The sequence below is a fragment of the Alosa pseudoharengus genome, unplaced genomic scaffold (assembly GCF_046254945.1).
Source record: "Alosa pseudoharengus isolate Yale_2024_CS ecotype anadromous, Long Island Sound unplaced genomic scaffold, YU_APseudo_1.1 YU_APseudo_1.1_scf_3, whole genome shotgun sequence".
NCBI lineage: Eukaryota > Metazoa > Chordata > Actinopteri > Clupeiformes > Clupeidae > Alosa > Alosa pseudoharengus.
The window spans coordinates 37,594,902-37,612,585 of NW_027468718.1; the positions used below are offsets into that span (position 1 = coordinate 37,594,902).

Here is a 17,684-nt window from a genome sequence, read left to right on the forward strand (position 1 = left end):
CAGGATTATTTGTTATATGTGTAAATTCAAACTTGACCAAAAGGACCATGACAACATTATGCCACTGCTTCCACAATTTCTTGGATAATAGTTAAAGACACTATTCAATTCAATTTTCAATTCAATTTTATTTGGAGAGTGACAGCGGCAAGGAAAAACTATTACACTATGTAACATTCTTGTTATTTAGTTCTTACACTATGTAACATTCTTGTTATTTAGTTCTTTAAAAGTTTGATGGCGGGTCTCTTTCATGGGGGATAAGGGGTTAATCCGTGACAGTCTCAGTATTTAATTGTTTGCCATCACTGAGCATAATACTAAGTTCTTTATTAATAATAAGTTATTTCCACTATTTTCATGCTTTATCATCACTAAATTCTCCCTGATCTACATTCCAGACTTCTGGAAACAATGTCCAGAATGGTGCATTATGAAGAATAAAATTCATATTATGGAGCTTCATAGTCAAAAATGTTATTTCATTAAAAGAAAGAACAAATATGTATCTTTATCTGTTATAAATCCCATTAGGAGTGCCCACATGGTCATTTGGGGGTCCAAATATGGGGTTCCAAAAGAGTCACCTCTGCCGGAGAGGGTTTTTGGACCCCCATAAAACCCCCGCCAGTGGTACCATACCCTTCAAATTCATTTTGGCAAAAGCAAGGTTCCCACATATAACAAATAATCCTGTTTAGAATAAATATGATCATTACTTGTGGTGCTAAGGCCACCCAAAAAGTGAAAAATCACACATACCGTCAACATTTTTTAGGACTTTGGTGACCCACCTCTCACCCAAACAGTAAGGAATGTTGATTCTGCCACCAGAATTGTGTAGTACAAACTACAATGACTACCAACTACCACACCAGTTTCCAGCCTTCTACCACTATTAGAACAGACGTTATGGGCTTCCAAAAATGGCAAAAGATGAAATGTGAAATTCCAATGTGTCAATTACGGCCGTGGCACCCGAAATTCAAATGGACGCCAAGGGCAAACTGTTTGAGATATTGACCTGAAACTTCAGATTCCCTCGTTTGGTAACATACCATGTACATGATACCCCGAGTTTGGCTGTTTTCACTTGGAATGACCCATATAGAAGTATCCACCTTTCTTTGGAACTCCTTGCTCTCACTGAGACTTGGATCACACCGTAGAACACTGCCACCCCGGCTGCACTCTCCACTAACTTTACCCTCTCCCACACCCCTCGCCCATCTGGACGAGGAGGTGGGACTGGCCTGCTGATCTCCAACAAATGGAAATTCACCCCACTACTGCCTTCAAACAAATACGTCTCATTTGAATTCCATGCCATCACAGTGATTGCCCCAGCAACACTCTACGTGCTGGTCATCTACCGCCCTCCAGGCCAACTAGGCGACTTTACGGACGAACTTGACATTCTGCTGTCCTCCATCCCTGAGCATGACTGTCCGCTTCTCGTTCTCGGCGATATGAACATCCACTTAGATGCCCCAGGCTCCGCGGACTTTTTGGCCCTGATCCACTCCTTTGACCTCAAACTGGTTCAAAGCCCACCTACTCACAAAGCTGGCAAAGAGCTTGACTTGATCCTCACTCGGAACTGCAGCACAAACACCCTCATGGTGACACCTCTCCATCTTTCTGACCACTTCTTCATCCAGTTCAACGTCAGCCTGACAGAACAGCCTCCGGCTCCTCAGCCGATGGTCACGTTCCGCCGCAACATCCCGAACCTGTCTCCAACGCACTTTTCCTCTGTGGTTGCCTCTGGTCTACCTCCACTCAACACCTTCTCCTCTCTGGAGGTTAATGAGGCCACAGACTTGCTCTGCTCCACACTGAGCTCGTGTCTAGACGAGCTGTGCTCTCTTACCACAAGGCCAGCTCGATCCAAACACTCTCATCCATGGCTAAATGATACCCTCCGGTCGCAGCGCACCAAACTCAGAGCCGCGGAGAGGAAATGGCACAAATCCAAACTAACTGATGACCCTTAAAAACTACCAGACACTCCTGACCTCCTTCTCAGCCAGCATCACTGCTGCTAAGAGGGCTTTCTACAATGACAAAATCAACAGCGCTACAGACACTCGAAAACTTTTCTCAACCTTCAAATCGCTACTCAACCCTCAGCTGCTTCCTCCTCCATCCAGCCTTACTGCGGACACCCTCGCCTCATTTTTTACAAACAAAGTGGCGGCAATCAGCAGTCAATTCTCTACATGCCCATACAACGCATCCGACTCGGATACCGCACTCCGACAACCTCTAGGGGCTGCTGAAACATCTTTTTCAGCATTCGCGCCTCTCTCCGAAAGTGAAGTATCTAGACTCCTGACATGCAGCCGTCCTACCACATGCTCGCTGGACCCTATACCTATGAGCCTACTTCAGTCCATCAGCCCGACCATCGCACCAGCTATCACACATGTGATCAATGCCTCGCTAACCTCCGGCACATTTCCAACAGCGTTCAAAATGGCCCGGGTAACACCGTTACTTAAGAAACCTTCCCTCAACCCTGCTCAAGTTGAGAACTACCGCCCTGTCTCACTCCTGCCTTTCCTATCCAAAGGCGTTGAACGAGCAGTCTCCAAACAGGTCTCTGACTTCCTTTCACAGAACAACCTTCTGGATCCAAATCAGTCTGGATTCAAAAGCAGCCACTCTACCGAAACGGCTCTGCTGTCTGTAACAGAAGCCTTAAAAGAAGCCAGGGCGACCGCTCGGTCATCAGTACTCATTCTGCTTGACTTATCAGCTGCCTTTGACACGGTTAATCACTGCATCCTTCTCTCTATACTCGCTAACATGGGAATCTCCAGTTCTGCTCTCTCCTGGTTTGAATCCTACCTCACAGGACGCTCGTTTAACGTATCATGGCTTGGTCAACTATCTGCATCTCACCATCTCACCACAGGGGTCCCCCAGGGCTCAGTGCTGGGCCCCCTTCTCTTTGCTATCTACACTACCTCCTTGGGACAGATTATCCGTTCACATGGCTTCTCATACCACTGCTATGCAGACGACACACAGCTCTATCTGTCCTTTCCACCTGATGACCCCTTGGTTTCAGCACGGATCTCGGACTGCCTCTCAGACATAGCTACATGGATGAAGGCACACCACCTCCAGCTGAACTTCTCAAAGACTTAACTGCTGGTCCTCCCAGCTAAACCTACCATACACCACGACATCAACACCAAATTTGACTCCCTGTCTGTTTCACCTACCAGGACTGCAAGAAATCTAGGAGTTGTTCTCGACAACCAACTAAACTTCTCAGATCATGTTGCCTCAGTCGCCCGGTCATGCCGTTTTGCACTCTACAACATACGGAAAATCAGGACTTACTTGACTCAAGATGCTACCCAACTCCTGGTTCAGGCGATAGTCATCTCACGACTCGACTACTGCAACGCCCTCCTGACAGGTCTCCCAGCCTGCGCAGTGAAACCCCTTCAGATGATTCAGAACGCGGCGGCGCGCCTGGTCTACAACCAACCCAAAAGGGCACATGTTACCCCACTGCTCATCCAGCTACACTGGCTACCAATGGCGGCCCGCATCAAATTCAAGGCTCTAACCCTTGCCTACAAAGTAGTCTCCGGTCCTGCTCCCACCTACTTGAATGCCCTCATACAGACATACACTACCACCAGACAGCTGCGCTCCTCAGACGAACGACGTCTAGCTCTACCACCGGTACGCTCAGGCCAAACCAAACTTTTCTCATCTGTTGTTCCTCGCTGGTGGAACACACTGCCAGTTCCTACAAGGGCAGGGACATCCTTCTCCATTTTCAAAAAACTCCTGAAGACCCAGCTCTTTAGAGAACATCTCCTCTCATAGCACCACTCACAACAAGTCTTGCTGATCCTAGCACTCACCAGCCATCTTGAACTGAGACGTAACAGCACTCACCGATGCACTTATTCTTACTGTACTCTACTGTTTTTAAACTGTTCTTTAAATTGTCCTAAAATTGTTGAGAATCGCTTTAAAACTTAAAATTGTTACCATGTTGTAAGTCGCTTTGGCTAAAAATGAGTCAGCCAAATGTAATGTAATGTAATGTAATGTAATCTAAATAACCTGTTAAAATGTACCAGAATTCAGGAAATTGCATCTAGTCCAAAAAAGTTTTCTGGGGGAGGACCCCCATACCCCCCGCTACAATGTCCCACCCACTTTCAGAATGCCTCTGACGCCCATGGTCCTACTAGTAGTCTAGATCCCTTAGATACCAATGTTAATTTAACTCTGGGACCCTGGTCCCAGGGATGGATTACTGCACGGGTCCAGACCCAGGGGCCCAAGGTGTCAGGGGGCCCTGAAGCCCAAGCCTTTGCATGGAATCATTGCCTCAATATCAACACATCAGGATGTAGGCTATGAATCTGATTGAATTTAGTATTGGCCATCCCCAAAATGCACCAGAATACAGGAAATCACATCAAACAAATTTAAAAAATTCTGGGGGAGGACCCCCAAACCCCTCTTCCACATATGCGACAATTAGTGGGGAGCCCTTAATACATGTGGGCCCAGGGGCCCGAAAGTTCATAATCTGTCCATGCCTGGTCCCTACACCTGCGAACCACTGATGTATGTTTTTTTTACTGTACGGTATAATGCTGAATGAGCCAAACAAAAATTTCCGTAGCAAAATTTGGGTTGGCCCCACCAAATCTCACTCCAAGGTTTTTTGAAAAGTTGGCAGCCCTGGGATATAAACACAATGCAAAAAATAAGGTCACCATGACTAATAGTTATAGGGCATCAGACTGGTATAAATAGCTGTCAATCCCATTGAAAGAGAAATACTGTAGTGTGAGAAAAAAATATTGATATCTGACAACTGCCGATGTGATCGCAGCTTATGTACAATGTTATGCGATGAGCCGGAGTACTGACAGGAGGGGGCCCATATCGGGGGTGTGGAAGTGGGCCCCCTGCACCGCACCGGCTGCACCGTCGGTAGTTACGCCCCTGGTTGGAGGAGCTGGTAGGGGGACAGTTGGTAAGTGTTACTTCTTACGTCTTCTGTAATAAACTAAATATTACTGGTTAAAAAATCATATTTGGGAAGCGTTTGGCTCACCGCCCACAGCTAATCCACTGTTTGCAATTTTGGGCTATAGCGTATACTGGGGCAAGTTAAAAATCGGGCATATACGGTTCAAAAGTTAATTGCATGGATGCAATGTCAACTTTGACCCATTGGTGGTGCTAGACTGCCTGTGGTTCAGACGTGAAATTTGGTGAAATGGATTATGGACCTGTACTGAATCAATGTGCCAAATTTCACAACTTTTTACTGTACGGTTCTATGGGCTGCCATAGACTCCAATGGCAGAGGAAAGATGTGTAATAAATATAGCTGCAAGCAGCAATGTGGGGGTCTAGCAGTACTAGTAGGAATGGCATTGCCATGGCATGAGCAAGCACTCACAGCAACTTTGATGGCAATTGGATAAAGAATGGCTGAGATATAAGCTCATTTACTTTATTAAAGCACCCCTAGAGGCCAAATTACAGACATTTCCATGCACTTTCTCACAGTCAAGTACCTAGTCCCTGTACCAAGTTTTGATCTAGTACATCAAAGAGTTGCTGAGATACAAGCTCACTTCCTGTATTGCAGCACTCCTTATAGAAGCCAAATAATGCCAATTCCTTACTGTGTCATCCCAATTAGGTACCAAGTCCCTATACCAAGTTTGGATTTTTTATATCAAAGCGTTGCTGAGATACGAGTCCACTTCCTGTATTACAGCACCCCTAGAGGCCAAATTACACCAATGTCCTTGTGCGTTCTCACAATCAACTACCATGTCCCTGTACCAAGTTTGGACTTCATACATCAAAGCGTTACTGAGATATGAGCTCACTTCCTGTTTTACAGCACCCCTAGAGGCCAAATGATGGCAATTTCATAGTGTGTCCTCACAATCAGGTACCAAGTCCCTATACCAAGTTTGGACTTTGTACATCAAAGCGTTGCTGAGATACAAGCACACTTCCTGTATTGCAGGGTCACCTAAAGAGGCCAAATGATGCCAATTTCCTAGTGCGCTTCCCACAATCAGGTACCAAGGGCCAGTCCCAATACTACCACTTCACCCTAGCACTTCGCCCTTTCCCTTCGTTTGCGCGTTCATGTGAAGGGATAGTGTATCCCAATTCTTTTAGAACGAAGTTGAAGTGTTGTTCAACCCTTCAAACTACCACTTCACACGGAGTGCGATCAGAGGCAGACTACGGCTGAAGGGAAAGATTACATTTCCCAGGATACCTTGCGAACACCTTGGTAACCGATCGACTCCAAACATTTTGAAGAAAGATGGCTGCCAGTGCGGAAAAAGAAGTTTGCAAATGTAAGTATATCTTCGCAAATAAAGATTTAAAAATTGTGAAACACATCGGGATATCTAGCTGATCATCATGCAAAATAGTATTCCTTACAGTTGAGTTGAATATGGTTGTCAGAAAAAAATCGCTATTTCGACATGTAAATGAACGCCTGTCTAACGTTATGCTGCTGAGAGTAGCCTAGCTGATTAACGTTAACGTTAGGATGTCCAAAAACGCTATTTTATTAGCCTATGTCATGTGGGTAACGTTAATAATGTTTGTCAAAACCTGAAAACCTGACGTGTGTTCATATTTGCAAACATAAGCTGTTTGCCTTGAGCTTTTGGCAAACGTAGCCTACAGTGTAGCTGGACAGGAGCTGGACGAAATGTTAACGTTAGCTGCTGCCGTTACAATGGAATGTAACTAAAATAGTTTAAATGTAACGGTTGAAAGATAAGTTTATCGCAAGCTAACAAACTGTGTCTATGTTACAATGTTAGGGACTCCCGAACAGACCAGGGCACTCATTAGGTTCAGGACAGAAAATGAGGAGCAGTTTACAAAAAAGAAATATGCATCCAAGCAGCTATATGAGTGAGTGACGGTTGTTGTTTTCTAATGAACCATGAATATCTGAATATTCCTATAACCAGAGCCTAATCTTCATCACTGTTTGTTGTCTGAGTCAGGACACTAATCAAACAGCTGGGCCTGGAGGGAAAGGTAAAGCAGGTTGGAAAGAAATGGGAAAATTTAAAAAAGAAATATAAGGTAATAATTATTTGGTTAGATATATGCTGCATGTTATCGCCATCTTCCTTTACAAATGAATGCATAATCTATATATCTTGTATATGTATCTGTATGTTTGCTATTGCAGGATCTGAAAACGCCAAAGACTGGTTCAGGGACCGAAAGCGGGGAGAAAACAGCTGCCAACTGGCCATTCTATGAGGACATGCATGAAGTTCTTGGAGCCAGACCATGCATAGAGCCCCCTGTATTAGTGGCATCTTTTAATGAATGCAGTGATGCCACAGCATTACTGATGGTAAGTTGTAAGGAAAATAAACTAAAATTGATCACTTACATTTAACCAATGCAAAACTTCAATGACACTTACATATCTAAAGCCTGAAGTACATGTCATGTCTGTAGATCTCCAAAACATTCAGTCTGAATAGACCTTCAGGCCCTGGTTTACTGCTGTAGCACGCTTACAGTGTGTACAGGATGTTACGGTGTATGGTACTGAGCCAATATGGTTATTATTTTTTCTATTTACAGAACATTGTTGAACCAAGAGAAGATTCTGCCTCTAGTCCTGGTCTTCAAACTACTCCTGTTCCCACAACACCCTCTCCCAGAAAGAAACGCACAAAGAGCAATCATGTCCTGGAATTTCTGAAACAGGAATCTGCAAAGGAGCAGAAGAGGCACGAGGAGACTGAAGCCAAAACTGAACGTTTCCTCAGCCTATTTGAGAAGCTAGTAAATAAAATGCCAGAGCAGTAATTTCTTTGTTCTATTCTGTTTTTTTTATTTATTTATATATCTTATTGTAGATGTGTAAAAACCTGTGTATGGACATAGGAGACCCAAAATCTCAAAGAAGTTGTCCAAACATCATAGTAATTACATATTATTTACAAACATTTTATCTACAACAAATATAAAAACAATAAATAAGAAAATACAGCACAAAATTATAGAATGAGGACATGTGCATATGAACTATTTACAAGTTTGTAGAAGCATTCCTACTGAGGCACCTCTATATTGCCAGTGATCAGGGCAGCAAGCCTGTCCCTTGTGGCATTCCCTGGCCTCTCACGTGGTGCAGGGGCTTCCTGCAGAGGTTCTGGATCCAGGTCGTCCTGTGCCACAGCATCATCATCAGGTTCAAGGACATCCCCATTGTCTATGCACACATTGTGCAGGAAGGCACACGATGCGATGACCTGTGGCGCAAATGTGGGCTTCACCTCCAAGGCCTTGAAAAGTGTACTCCTCCATCGGGTCTTCATTATACCAAAAGCTCTCTCGACTATTGAACGCCCCTTTGATTGATGTTTATTAAATCGTTTCCGCTCCCGTCCATTCACTGGCTCCTTGTATGGCGTGATTAAACAGATTGGAGTCTCCAAACAAGGATATCCACCATCACCAAGAAAAAGTATCCATCGGGAGGGTACCTTTTAGACATGTAAAAGGGGCTATTTTTTAAAATTCGGGTGTCATGTACAGATCCTGGATATCCAACAAATATATCTAGAAATCTCCCAGATGCATCACAAATGGCCTGCATGTTTACAGAGAAAAAGCCCTTGTAATTCAGATAGTCCAACCGGTGTAGTGATGGGGGCTTGATTCGAATGTGGCAGCCATCAATGGCACCCACAGCTTTACACAGCACAACACTGGATTTTTAGATATCTGGCCAAATCTAAGTCCAATATTGTCCAGATCTGCAGGCTTTGGGAAAGAGATGGCTCGATGTAAATTGTTCCAGATGTTTTGAGCGGTTTTGTGAATGACACGGTGGACTGTTGATCGGGGTACACTGAATACCCGTGGCACCACACGATACGACAGTCCATGAGCAAGCCAGTAAATGTACATGAGGACCTCCAGTTCATGGCCCCAGCCATGATCCTGCTCACTTTTCAGCAGTCTCTGCAGAGCATGTATGGCCCGTCTACTCAGTCTGAAGTCCTCCTTTAGCTCCAGCTCTTCATTCAACCACAACTGCAGGATGGGTACGTGGATATTCAGATGACAGTAGGTCATAATACGGCCACTCTGAAGAACAAACAATAAACATTATTGACCAAAAGTCACCAGCTTTAACATGCACAAACAGTAGCCTAGGCTAAACTTCACTGTTTTTACCAATTAAATTCACAATGAGTGTGCTTTGTGAAGCCTCTAAAATAGCCTACAAACGAAAAATGAAAAAGCAAATCAAACATTCAACTGAGTTACATATGAGCTTGAGTAGGCCTAATCACAGGAAATGGCAATAATAACATAGAAGAACAATTAACTTTTTGTTTTGTTTAAAGCCTAACTTTAGCCAAAATGCATCATAGCCTTTCTTAGTGTTTTAAAAAATAGCGATTTTGACGTGATCATGTATCAAAATAGTAGGACGATTCCCATTCACAAAAACACCCTGCATTTTGGCGAAAGTTACGCTTTAACCATGAGCGTCACTATAGGCTACTACTACTAAAACAGGGAGGCTAACTGTTTACACAAAAGTTAAATTTAACTGTAGGCTACAGAGAAAACTTGTTCAACAGAAACGTTCGCAAATTTTGAACCATAGACTGTAACGTTATGATGTGAACGCACGCACCTCTCGAGCAGGTAAGACCAACGTTAACGTTACATCCAAGTTCAGGACAACCTTACATTAAAAAAAAAAAAATCCACATACCTGAAAGACATCTGACATCGCTAGTAGGCGTCGAAGACGTCTTCTGTTCGTCTCATTTCTTCTCCGTTGGTTGGTTAAACGGAGAAGGATGATGAAAGCTAACATAACACCTGGAGCCGGCATTTTCATCAATGAAACGTCTACTACTAGGCTACTTTCGTTGATGCGTGTGACGTAGGAGAACTCGTTAGCTACTAATGACGCATCGAGTGGTATCCCATTTCGTAGGTAAAGATTTCAATCCCTTAACACTTCTCACTCCGTTGTGAAGGGGCACTCCCCAGTGAAGGGCACTTCAATGAAGTGGTAGGGTGAAGGGAAGAGAATTGGGACTGGCCCCAAGTCTCTATACCAAGTTTGGACTTCGTACATCAAAGCGTTGCTGAGATACAAGCTCACTTCCTGCATTGCAGCGCCCCCTATAGAGGCTAAATGATACTAATTTCCTATTGCATCATCATAATCAGGTAACAGGTTCTTATACCAAGTTTGGACTTTGTACATCAAAGCGTTGCTGAGATACAAGCTAACTTCCTGTATTACAGCGCCTCTTATAGAGGCCAAATGATGTCAATTTCCTAGTGCGTCCTCACAATCAGATACCAAGTCCCTGTACCGAGTTTGGACTTCCTGTTTTGCGGCTTTAACGGCATATTTGATTGACTGTCACTGGCGAATAAACTTGAAATTGAAAAATCTGGCAAATATTGTTTGTGCGGCTTGGTCTGAAGATCTCCACCAAGTTCCGTGAAAATCGGATGAAATTTGTGACCGCTGAAACTTTTCGTAGAGTTTGGACTAAATCCAATATGGCAGAGGTCTAATATGGCGCAAAAGTGACGTAATAGGGGTGAACTCAGGTCGGTCCAGGTATTCAAACAGTGCCTGATTTGTAAAAATTGGACGCACCGTTCAATGGTCACATGTGTTAATGCAAGTTCAGTATCGACCCATTGGTGGCGTTAGAGTGTTGGGCATAGAGTTCAGTAAATTGGTGAGAGTGATCATGGGACGGTCCTAAATCATTACGCCGAATTTCAGAACTTTCGACCCAGCGGTTCAATTTTCGACCAAATTTTGACCCATGGTGGTGCTAAACGACTGGGTTTAGAGATCCATAAATGAGCGTGAATGGTCAGTGGAGTGTCCCGAAACTTTCTGCCCCGAAAATGTCAGTACTTTTTAGCCAGGCGTTTTATGGTTATGGTTTTATGGTTCCCTAATGATAGGAAAAGGGAGTAAAACAATGGGGTTAGAAAAAAAATCTAGAGGAAACACTGTATATTATATCGGTATGACGATATTGTCTCAACTACATATAGATTTAAGAAATATATCGGTCTTAGTCGTAATACCGATATATCGCCCAACCCTATGCTAGTTTGCAAAAGTATATTTTTTTATAGGACTTTTGTCCGAGTGGCTGTAATGTAATGCTCATGGCGTATATATGAAAAGCCGATTTCAAATCCGTCTAAAACAACTTGTTTGTGAATGTCTGACAACTCCTGCTGTTGTGGTTGGCTATGAGCACAGCGTGTGCACGCCAAGGAAACCAGTAGGTGGAGAAACCAGAAGGCACACAAGACCGGTAACGTTAAAACTAAAGGTTATTTTGAGATGCACCTGAAAACCCCTGTAATTGATTCATGTATCCTTGTTGCCATTAACTTTAATAATGATCTGTGTGTGACAGGCGCTTTGATCGACGTCCAGAAGTGGATCCGTTCTGCCAGGCGTTATATCCCTTCTGTCCCACTGGTGATGGCGACAGTCGGATACCTTACATGCGAGATTCTGATATTATCTCAGTGTTTCGACTCCAAGCTCCTGTGTGGGAATTTAAGTACGGCAACCTATTGGGGAAATTTGTAAGTAGCCTGTCGATTCACCCCTTACTCGTTACTCTAGTAACAACTGAAATGTTTATTTCAACCGCCCTGGTGCCAGTGCCTCATCTAGAAGTTCTGCGCATTTCGACCAAAATATGTCAGGTGTTGGTGCCCAAAGTCGGGCAAGTGTTGAGGAATTTCCAACAACAGAACATGTTAATTCAACAATTTTGTAACACGTAAACCATTTAATGTAAATGAATGCATACCTTCATGTCATATAGACCCTTTTACTGTTTATAAACAGTGATGGATGCGTGCGCAGCATGGAGCCTGATGTTTTGATGCATTTAGGCAGAGCCTGTTCACTCCCTATTGACTGTCATTCATCAAAACTGGTTGTAGTTTACCCATAGTTTCCATAGGGGCGTTGGTGAGTGAGTCCCAAATGAATGGGAGTCTATAGGGCTAGAAGGCAAAATTAATTTTTTCACTTGCTTATCATCATATTTTAACCTCACATTTTATTGTTGTTTCCACAGTAGCCACTCTCTGTTGGCTCCCTGGCTTTGTTTAAAAATATAAATTAATATAATTTCTTAAAAATGAATATTAGAAGATTAAAATATTTGTACAACAGTGTTAAGCTTTAATACATCCTTACGTTATAAACTTGTGGAAATATGTAGCCTGTAGTCTATGCCGTGTAAAATGTGTAATAACATGTTTTTTTGAACGCATCGTAGGCTATGTCACATTCTTGCGTCTCCTCTGCCGTGGCTTGAGTGGACAAGCAAGCGATGTTGTCAAACTTTCCAAAACGTCGTGGAGTAGGCTAAAACAGATCAATTTAATAATCAATTATGCTTGGACGAATGTTTGCCTTCACCACCACTGCCACTGAATTATCGGTGGGATGTCTGATCTGCAGCAAGAGGACACACAAAATAAGTATAAGTATATATACTCTTTTGATCCCGTGAGGGAAATTTGGTCTCTGCATTTATCCCAATCCGTGAATTAGTGAAAAACACTCAGCACACAGCAGGGTTGTGCACAATTCAAATTGCAATTCTGCTTCCTGTTTTCTACCTCAATTGAAATGCAAGTGCAATTCAAGAATTGAATTGGAATTTAAGAGCCAGTTTCAATTCAATTCTGGAATTTTGCACAAGCCTGGCACACAGTGAACACACAGTGAGGTGAAGCACACACTAATCCCAAAGCAGTGAGCTGCCTGCAACAACAGCGGCGCTCTGGGAGCAGTGAGGGGTTAGGTGCCTTGCTCAAGGGCACTTCAGCCGTTGGTCAGGGTTCGAACCGGCAACCCTCCGGTTACAAGTCCGAAGCCCTAACCAGTAGGCCATGACTGCCCCAAATGTAGTAATAATAATAATAAATAATAATAATATTTATTTATAGCACTTTTCAAGCACAAAGTGCTCTACAGACAAACAAACAAACAAAACAAAGCAAAAAACAAAACAATAGTAATGATAACAACAATAATAATAATAATAGTAATAATAATAATAATAAAAATGGTAAAATAGTAAACTACCAAACTACAAACACAAACTTAACTAAATATATATAAAAAAGAAAATAGAAAAGGTATACAGTATAGTACCCAAGACAAAATAAACAAACAGAATGATAATAAATTAGCAGAGACATGAGTGGAATCATTCACTATTTAAGGAAAGCAATTTTATATAAGTGGGTCTTTAGACTAGATTTGAAAACAGCCACAGATGGTGCAGATTTGATGTTATAAGGAAGGCTGTTCCAAAGCTTGGGTGCTCTAACTGCAAATGATCAGTCACCCCTAGTTGACAGTTTACTTTCTGGAACAACTAAAAGTCCCAGGCTGGAGGATCTGAGCTGGACAGTAGGGGGTTAATAAATCTGTTAAATAGTCAGGTGCCAAACCATGTAATGCTTTATAGGTAATAAGGAGGATTTTAAAATCAATCCTAAAACTCACTGGCAACCAGTGAAGATTGTCCAGAACTGGGGTGATGTGTTCCCTAAATTTAGAATTTGTCAAAAGTCTGGCTGCTGAATTCTGAACAGTTTGTAAACGACAGATGGAATGACGATTTAAACAGGTGAATAAGGCGTTGCAGTAATCAAGTCTAGATGAGACAAATACATGTATAATTCTCTGTGTCCTTTAAAGAAAGCATTGATCTGATTTTGGAAATGTTTCTCAGTTGATAATAACAGGACTGCACAAGGAGTTTTACATGTTGGTCAAATTTTAAATCTGTATCAAATAAAACCCCTAAGTTTCTAGAAGTAGTCTTGTTATTTGAGGCTAAATTTCCAAGAAAAGTCTTAGCTTGATTATAGACTTTGTCAGGGCCAATGAAAAGGACTTCTGTTTTGTCAGAGTTAAGCTGTAGGAAATTCTGAGACATCCAGTCTTTCACATCAGCTATGCAATCCTGCAGTATAGTTAGCTTGTTAAGCATGTTTGGTTTGACTGAGAGGTACAGCTGTGTGTCATCAGCATAGCAGTGAAATGATATGTTATGGCGGCGAATTATGTGGCCTAGAGGTAACATATACAGGGAAAACAATATTGGTCCTAAAATTGAACCTTGGGGAACACCGCAAGTAATAGCTGAGGTAGAGGAAGTAAAATTACCTATTGAAACAAAAAAAGTCCTGTTGGATAAATAGGATATGAACCAGTCCAAAGCAGGACCCGTTATGCCAACCCATTCTCTTAGTATTCTAATTAAAATAGCATGATCAATGGTATCAAAAGCAGCAGTGAGATCCAGCAACACCAAAACAGAGTGCTCACCAGAATCAGCTGCCATTAGTAGATCATTGGTTACCCTGATAAGAGCAGTTTCAGTGCTATGCATAGGACGGAAACCTGACTGAAATTTCTCCAGGATGCTATTGCCCGTAATGTTGAAGACGGCAGATATCCATGCAGACCAAATAGGCTACCATGCCATGCAACATTGTGGAAGTTAAAATTGCCTGGGTCGGGCAGCCCAGCGATTCCCTCGCTAAATTCCTCCAGCTTGTAAAATTGGGCTTGTAGTTTTGTGTGATCCTCAGGGAAACAATGAAATCGCATTGGAACATTGCATTTGGACACTGAGCAAAAATGTCAAGGCATGCTTAGCCTACAAAGCCAGCAGCAATATCCATATAATAATTGTATTCTTATGATTATTATTACGATTGCTACTAGGGAAAACGATTGCGATTGCAAAAGGGAAATGGGAATAAGAACCATTTAGAATCAACTTAAAGACGCAGCAGACTATTTTGGGCCACTCAACTGTTTGATTAGTTGACAAGTTCTGGGGCCTATTGCACAAAAGCAGAATTAAGACATCCGGGATAAGTTACTGAGCTGCGCTCAATGAATCCAAAACAAGAGCGTACAGGCTTAATTGGTTGCACAAAGACCAAGCCAGGATGAGCAGACACGGATTCATCAAGCAAGGTGAAACTTATACTGGATAAGTGCGCGCTCACGGCTCCCTCAAACAGACCCCGCCACTGATCACAGATTCACTGATTCACATGGCAACTAGAGCGGCTTCATTGCTTCTTCTACGGTTCTAAAGTAGGTAGCGATAGCATTTTTTACAATTGCAACTAGTGTCGCGACCACCACACGTGAAATGGTTACAGCGCTCCCGTAGCGTCACATTGTAGCATGACAGGTCGGGAATGGTGAGTATGTAAAAGTTAATTAATCATCACAAACGTTTAAATAATGACAGTGGGTCTAGTTATATGTGATAACAATGTGTAGTGGGCAGTGGAATAACTATTGGTTTCTGTTTGTGGTGACTGCTGACTGAGATAAGGGATGAGATTAAATAGATCCTGTAACTTAGCCTGGGCTGGAGCAGGCTAGCCACAGAATAAATCGCCATCGCTTATACCATAACATATCCTGCTGCCCCCTATCCCGCTTTTGTGCAACCGGATCACGGATAAATTGAGCCAGGATAACCAAGATATCCCGGCTTAATCCCTTATTCTAGTTTTGTGCAATAGGCCCCTGGCCTGTCATGCAATAAAAACGCATTGGCTAACCCTTGATTCAGGTGATGTTGATAAGCTTATTCAGACCAATAGGCTGAAAACTGCTTGTATTTAAAGGGCTTAATTTTTTTTTTTTGGTCAAAAAATGTCTCTTTTGAAAGTAAAGGTTGCGGACCCCTGGGTTAGTCCATCAACTATACACCTGGAGCATAATTTAACAAAATGTAGCAAAATGTTATAATATTAAAGCTGCAGTTGGCAAGTCTGACAGATTGAGGGGATTTAGCCAAAATCTTAAATGTTTACAACTCTCATGCCCCTCCCCAACTACCACCGAGCACCCTCTCATCGAGTTTGTGCTCGTCAGTGCGCACCAGACTGCACCAGAATGTGATTGACAGTCAGATCTCACACAGCCCTGCTCTGATTGGACCAGAAAAACCAGGAGCTGTGGATTTTTGCAAACCAAATAACAGGCTCTAGGTGGAGGTAGAAGTGCTGATTTATGTTGTTCTGTCGGAGCATAGTGTTGGTTTCAGTGAATATGATCAAAAAAATCTTGCCAACTGCAGCTTTAATATGACATTAAATATCGATAAAATATCATAATTATTTTCATTATATTAATTATTTTCATCATAATAATTATTTTTCTCTTAATCTCAGTTCCTTGTGGGGCTGGGTAAAGCAACTATATTGATTATTATGGAAGTTACTGCCTTTTGCCTTGGCACGACTCTTAATTTGTTGGCAGATAATACAAAGGCAGAGTACAGTAACTTCCAAATAAGTATGTCCATAAAAATTCTAGCAGAGGTGGCAATAATTCTGTATGATTAAATCAGTTTTCCCCTCATGGTACAGACCAAAATGTATTAGGTGTACACTTTTTTCACTTATATCCATAAAATCCCATTCATTTCAATGGGAAATTTACTCAAGAGGCTGTAAAAATATTCAGCTGTGAGTTTGGAAAGTCCATCAGACATTTGTCATATGGGGGCATAGACAAACAAAATAAAAGGTTTGTTTTGGTGCCCACTCATGGCCACGACTTCTCCGCTGGCTCATGGACTAATGAACAAAATTAACGGATCCCGTCATTAGCTCAACTCTTATTATACATAAGAGGAAGCAAGCAAGGACTTAAAGTGAACGTGATAAAAAAAAGGCATGTATGGCGTGATGTCGTGTGATCTGTGTTTCACGGTATGAGTTGAGAGCCATGCTTTGCTTATGACTTGTTCTTGGTTAACTTCACTTAAATCTGAAGTTCGCCTGAAATCGGAAGTATTTCCTAAAGTGGAAGATCCGCTTCGAGGGACAAGATCTTCACCTTCTGCTGTACCGCACATTTTTTTGCATAGTCTTTTAACAAAATGCTACTAGTCCACAGTGTATCCAGGAAACTTCAGGCTGAGCAGTGAATGGAACAGCTGTCATTGGTAGGCTACATGCTGGCACATGGTCAGACAGAGTGCTTGATTTGTTTTGTAACAGAGCGTTCTGGGTGGAGCACCATTTTAATATTGCTTGATTTGATCGTGGGAAGCTGATTAAAATTCGATTAATTGTGCATCCCTAATGTCTGGTCCACCCTAGTTAATGCTGTGCCATTATTTGAGGTCTTGATAAATCATATGGGCATGAATAAAATTTGTCTTGCATCTAAAGAATGTGGTAGCAATGCAGCATATGACCTTTTGTGAACTCTGAACCATTACCCCTACTTGCTAAAGTATTGCCACAAAATAATTTCTGTGATTGGTTGTTTGCAGCCATTTTGTTGTGTGAGTCAAATGATTGAGTAAACCATTAGATATGATATTAATAACATATGAATCGTTTGGCAGTAAAAACAACATCAGTTGGTGCAGTTTTGAGTTAGGCTGAAAATGCATTCACAATGAAATAGCTATGTAACTGAGGCTTGGGGGAAATGGTGTTACAACAAAATAAATCGCTCTACTGACTAGGCTCAAAATACACATCTATGCTACTATAGAGAGGGTCCCTGCATGTAG

The 17,684-nt window shown here is 42.3% G+C and overlaps 2 protein-coding genes across 4 annotated transcripts in view; both read left to right on the forward strand.

The window, feature by feature from the left end:
• vwa8 (von Willebrand factor A domain containing 8) overlaps positions 1 to 17,684 on the forward strand; it is an 833,026-nt gene that overhangs the window by 360,090 nt on the left and 455,252 nt on the right. The window lies entirely within an intron of this gene.
• The window catches only part of cln5 (CLN5 lysosomal BMP synthase), a 37,444-nt gene that overhangs the window by 16,280 nt on the left and 3,480 nt on the right, over positions 1 to 17,684 (forward strand). For 2 of the 3 annotated variants that reach the window (XM_076264203.1, XM_076264202.1), the window contains exon 2: positions 11,499 to 11,673. The exons of the other annotated variant lie outside the window; for it this stretch is intronic. In XM_076264203.1, coding sequence (XP_076120318.1) covers positions 11,499 to 11,673 — 175 coding nt within the window. The remainder of the gene's footprint in view (positions 1 to 11,498; positions 11,674 to 17,684) is intronic. 3 annotated transcript variants of the gene reach the window in all.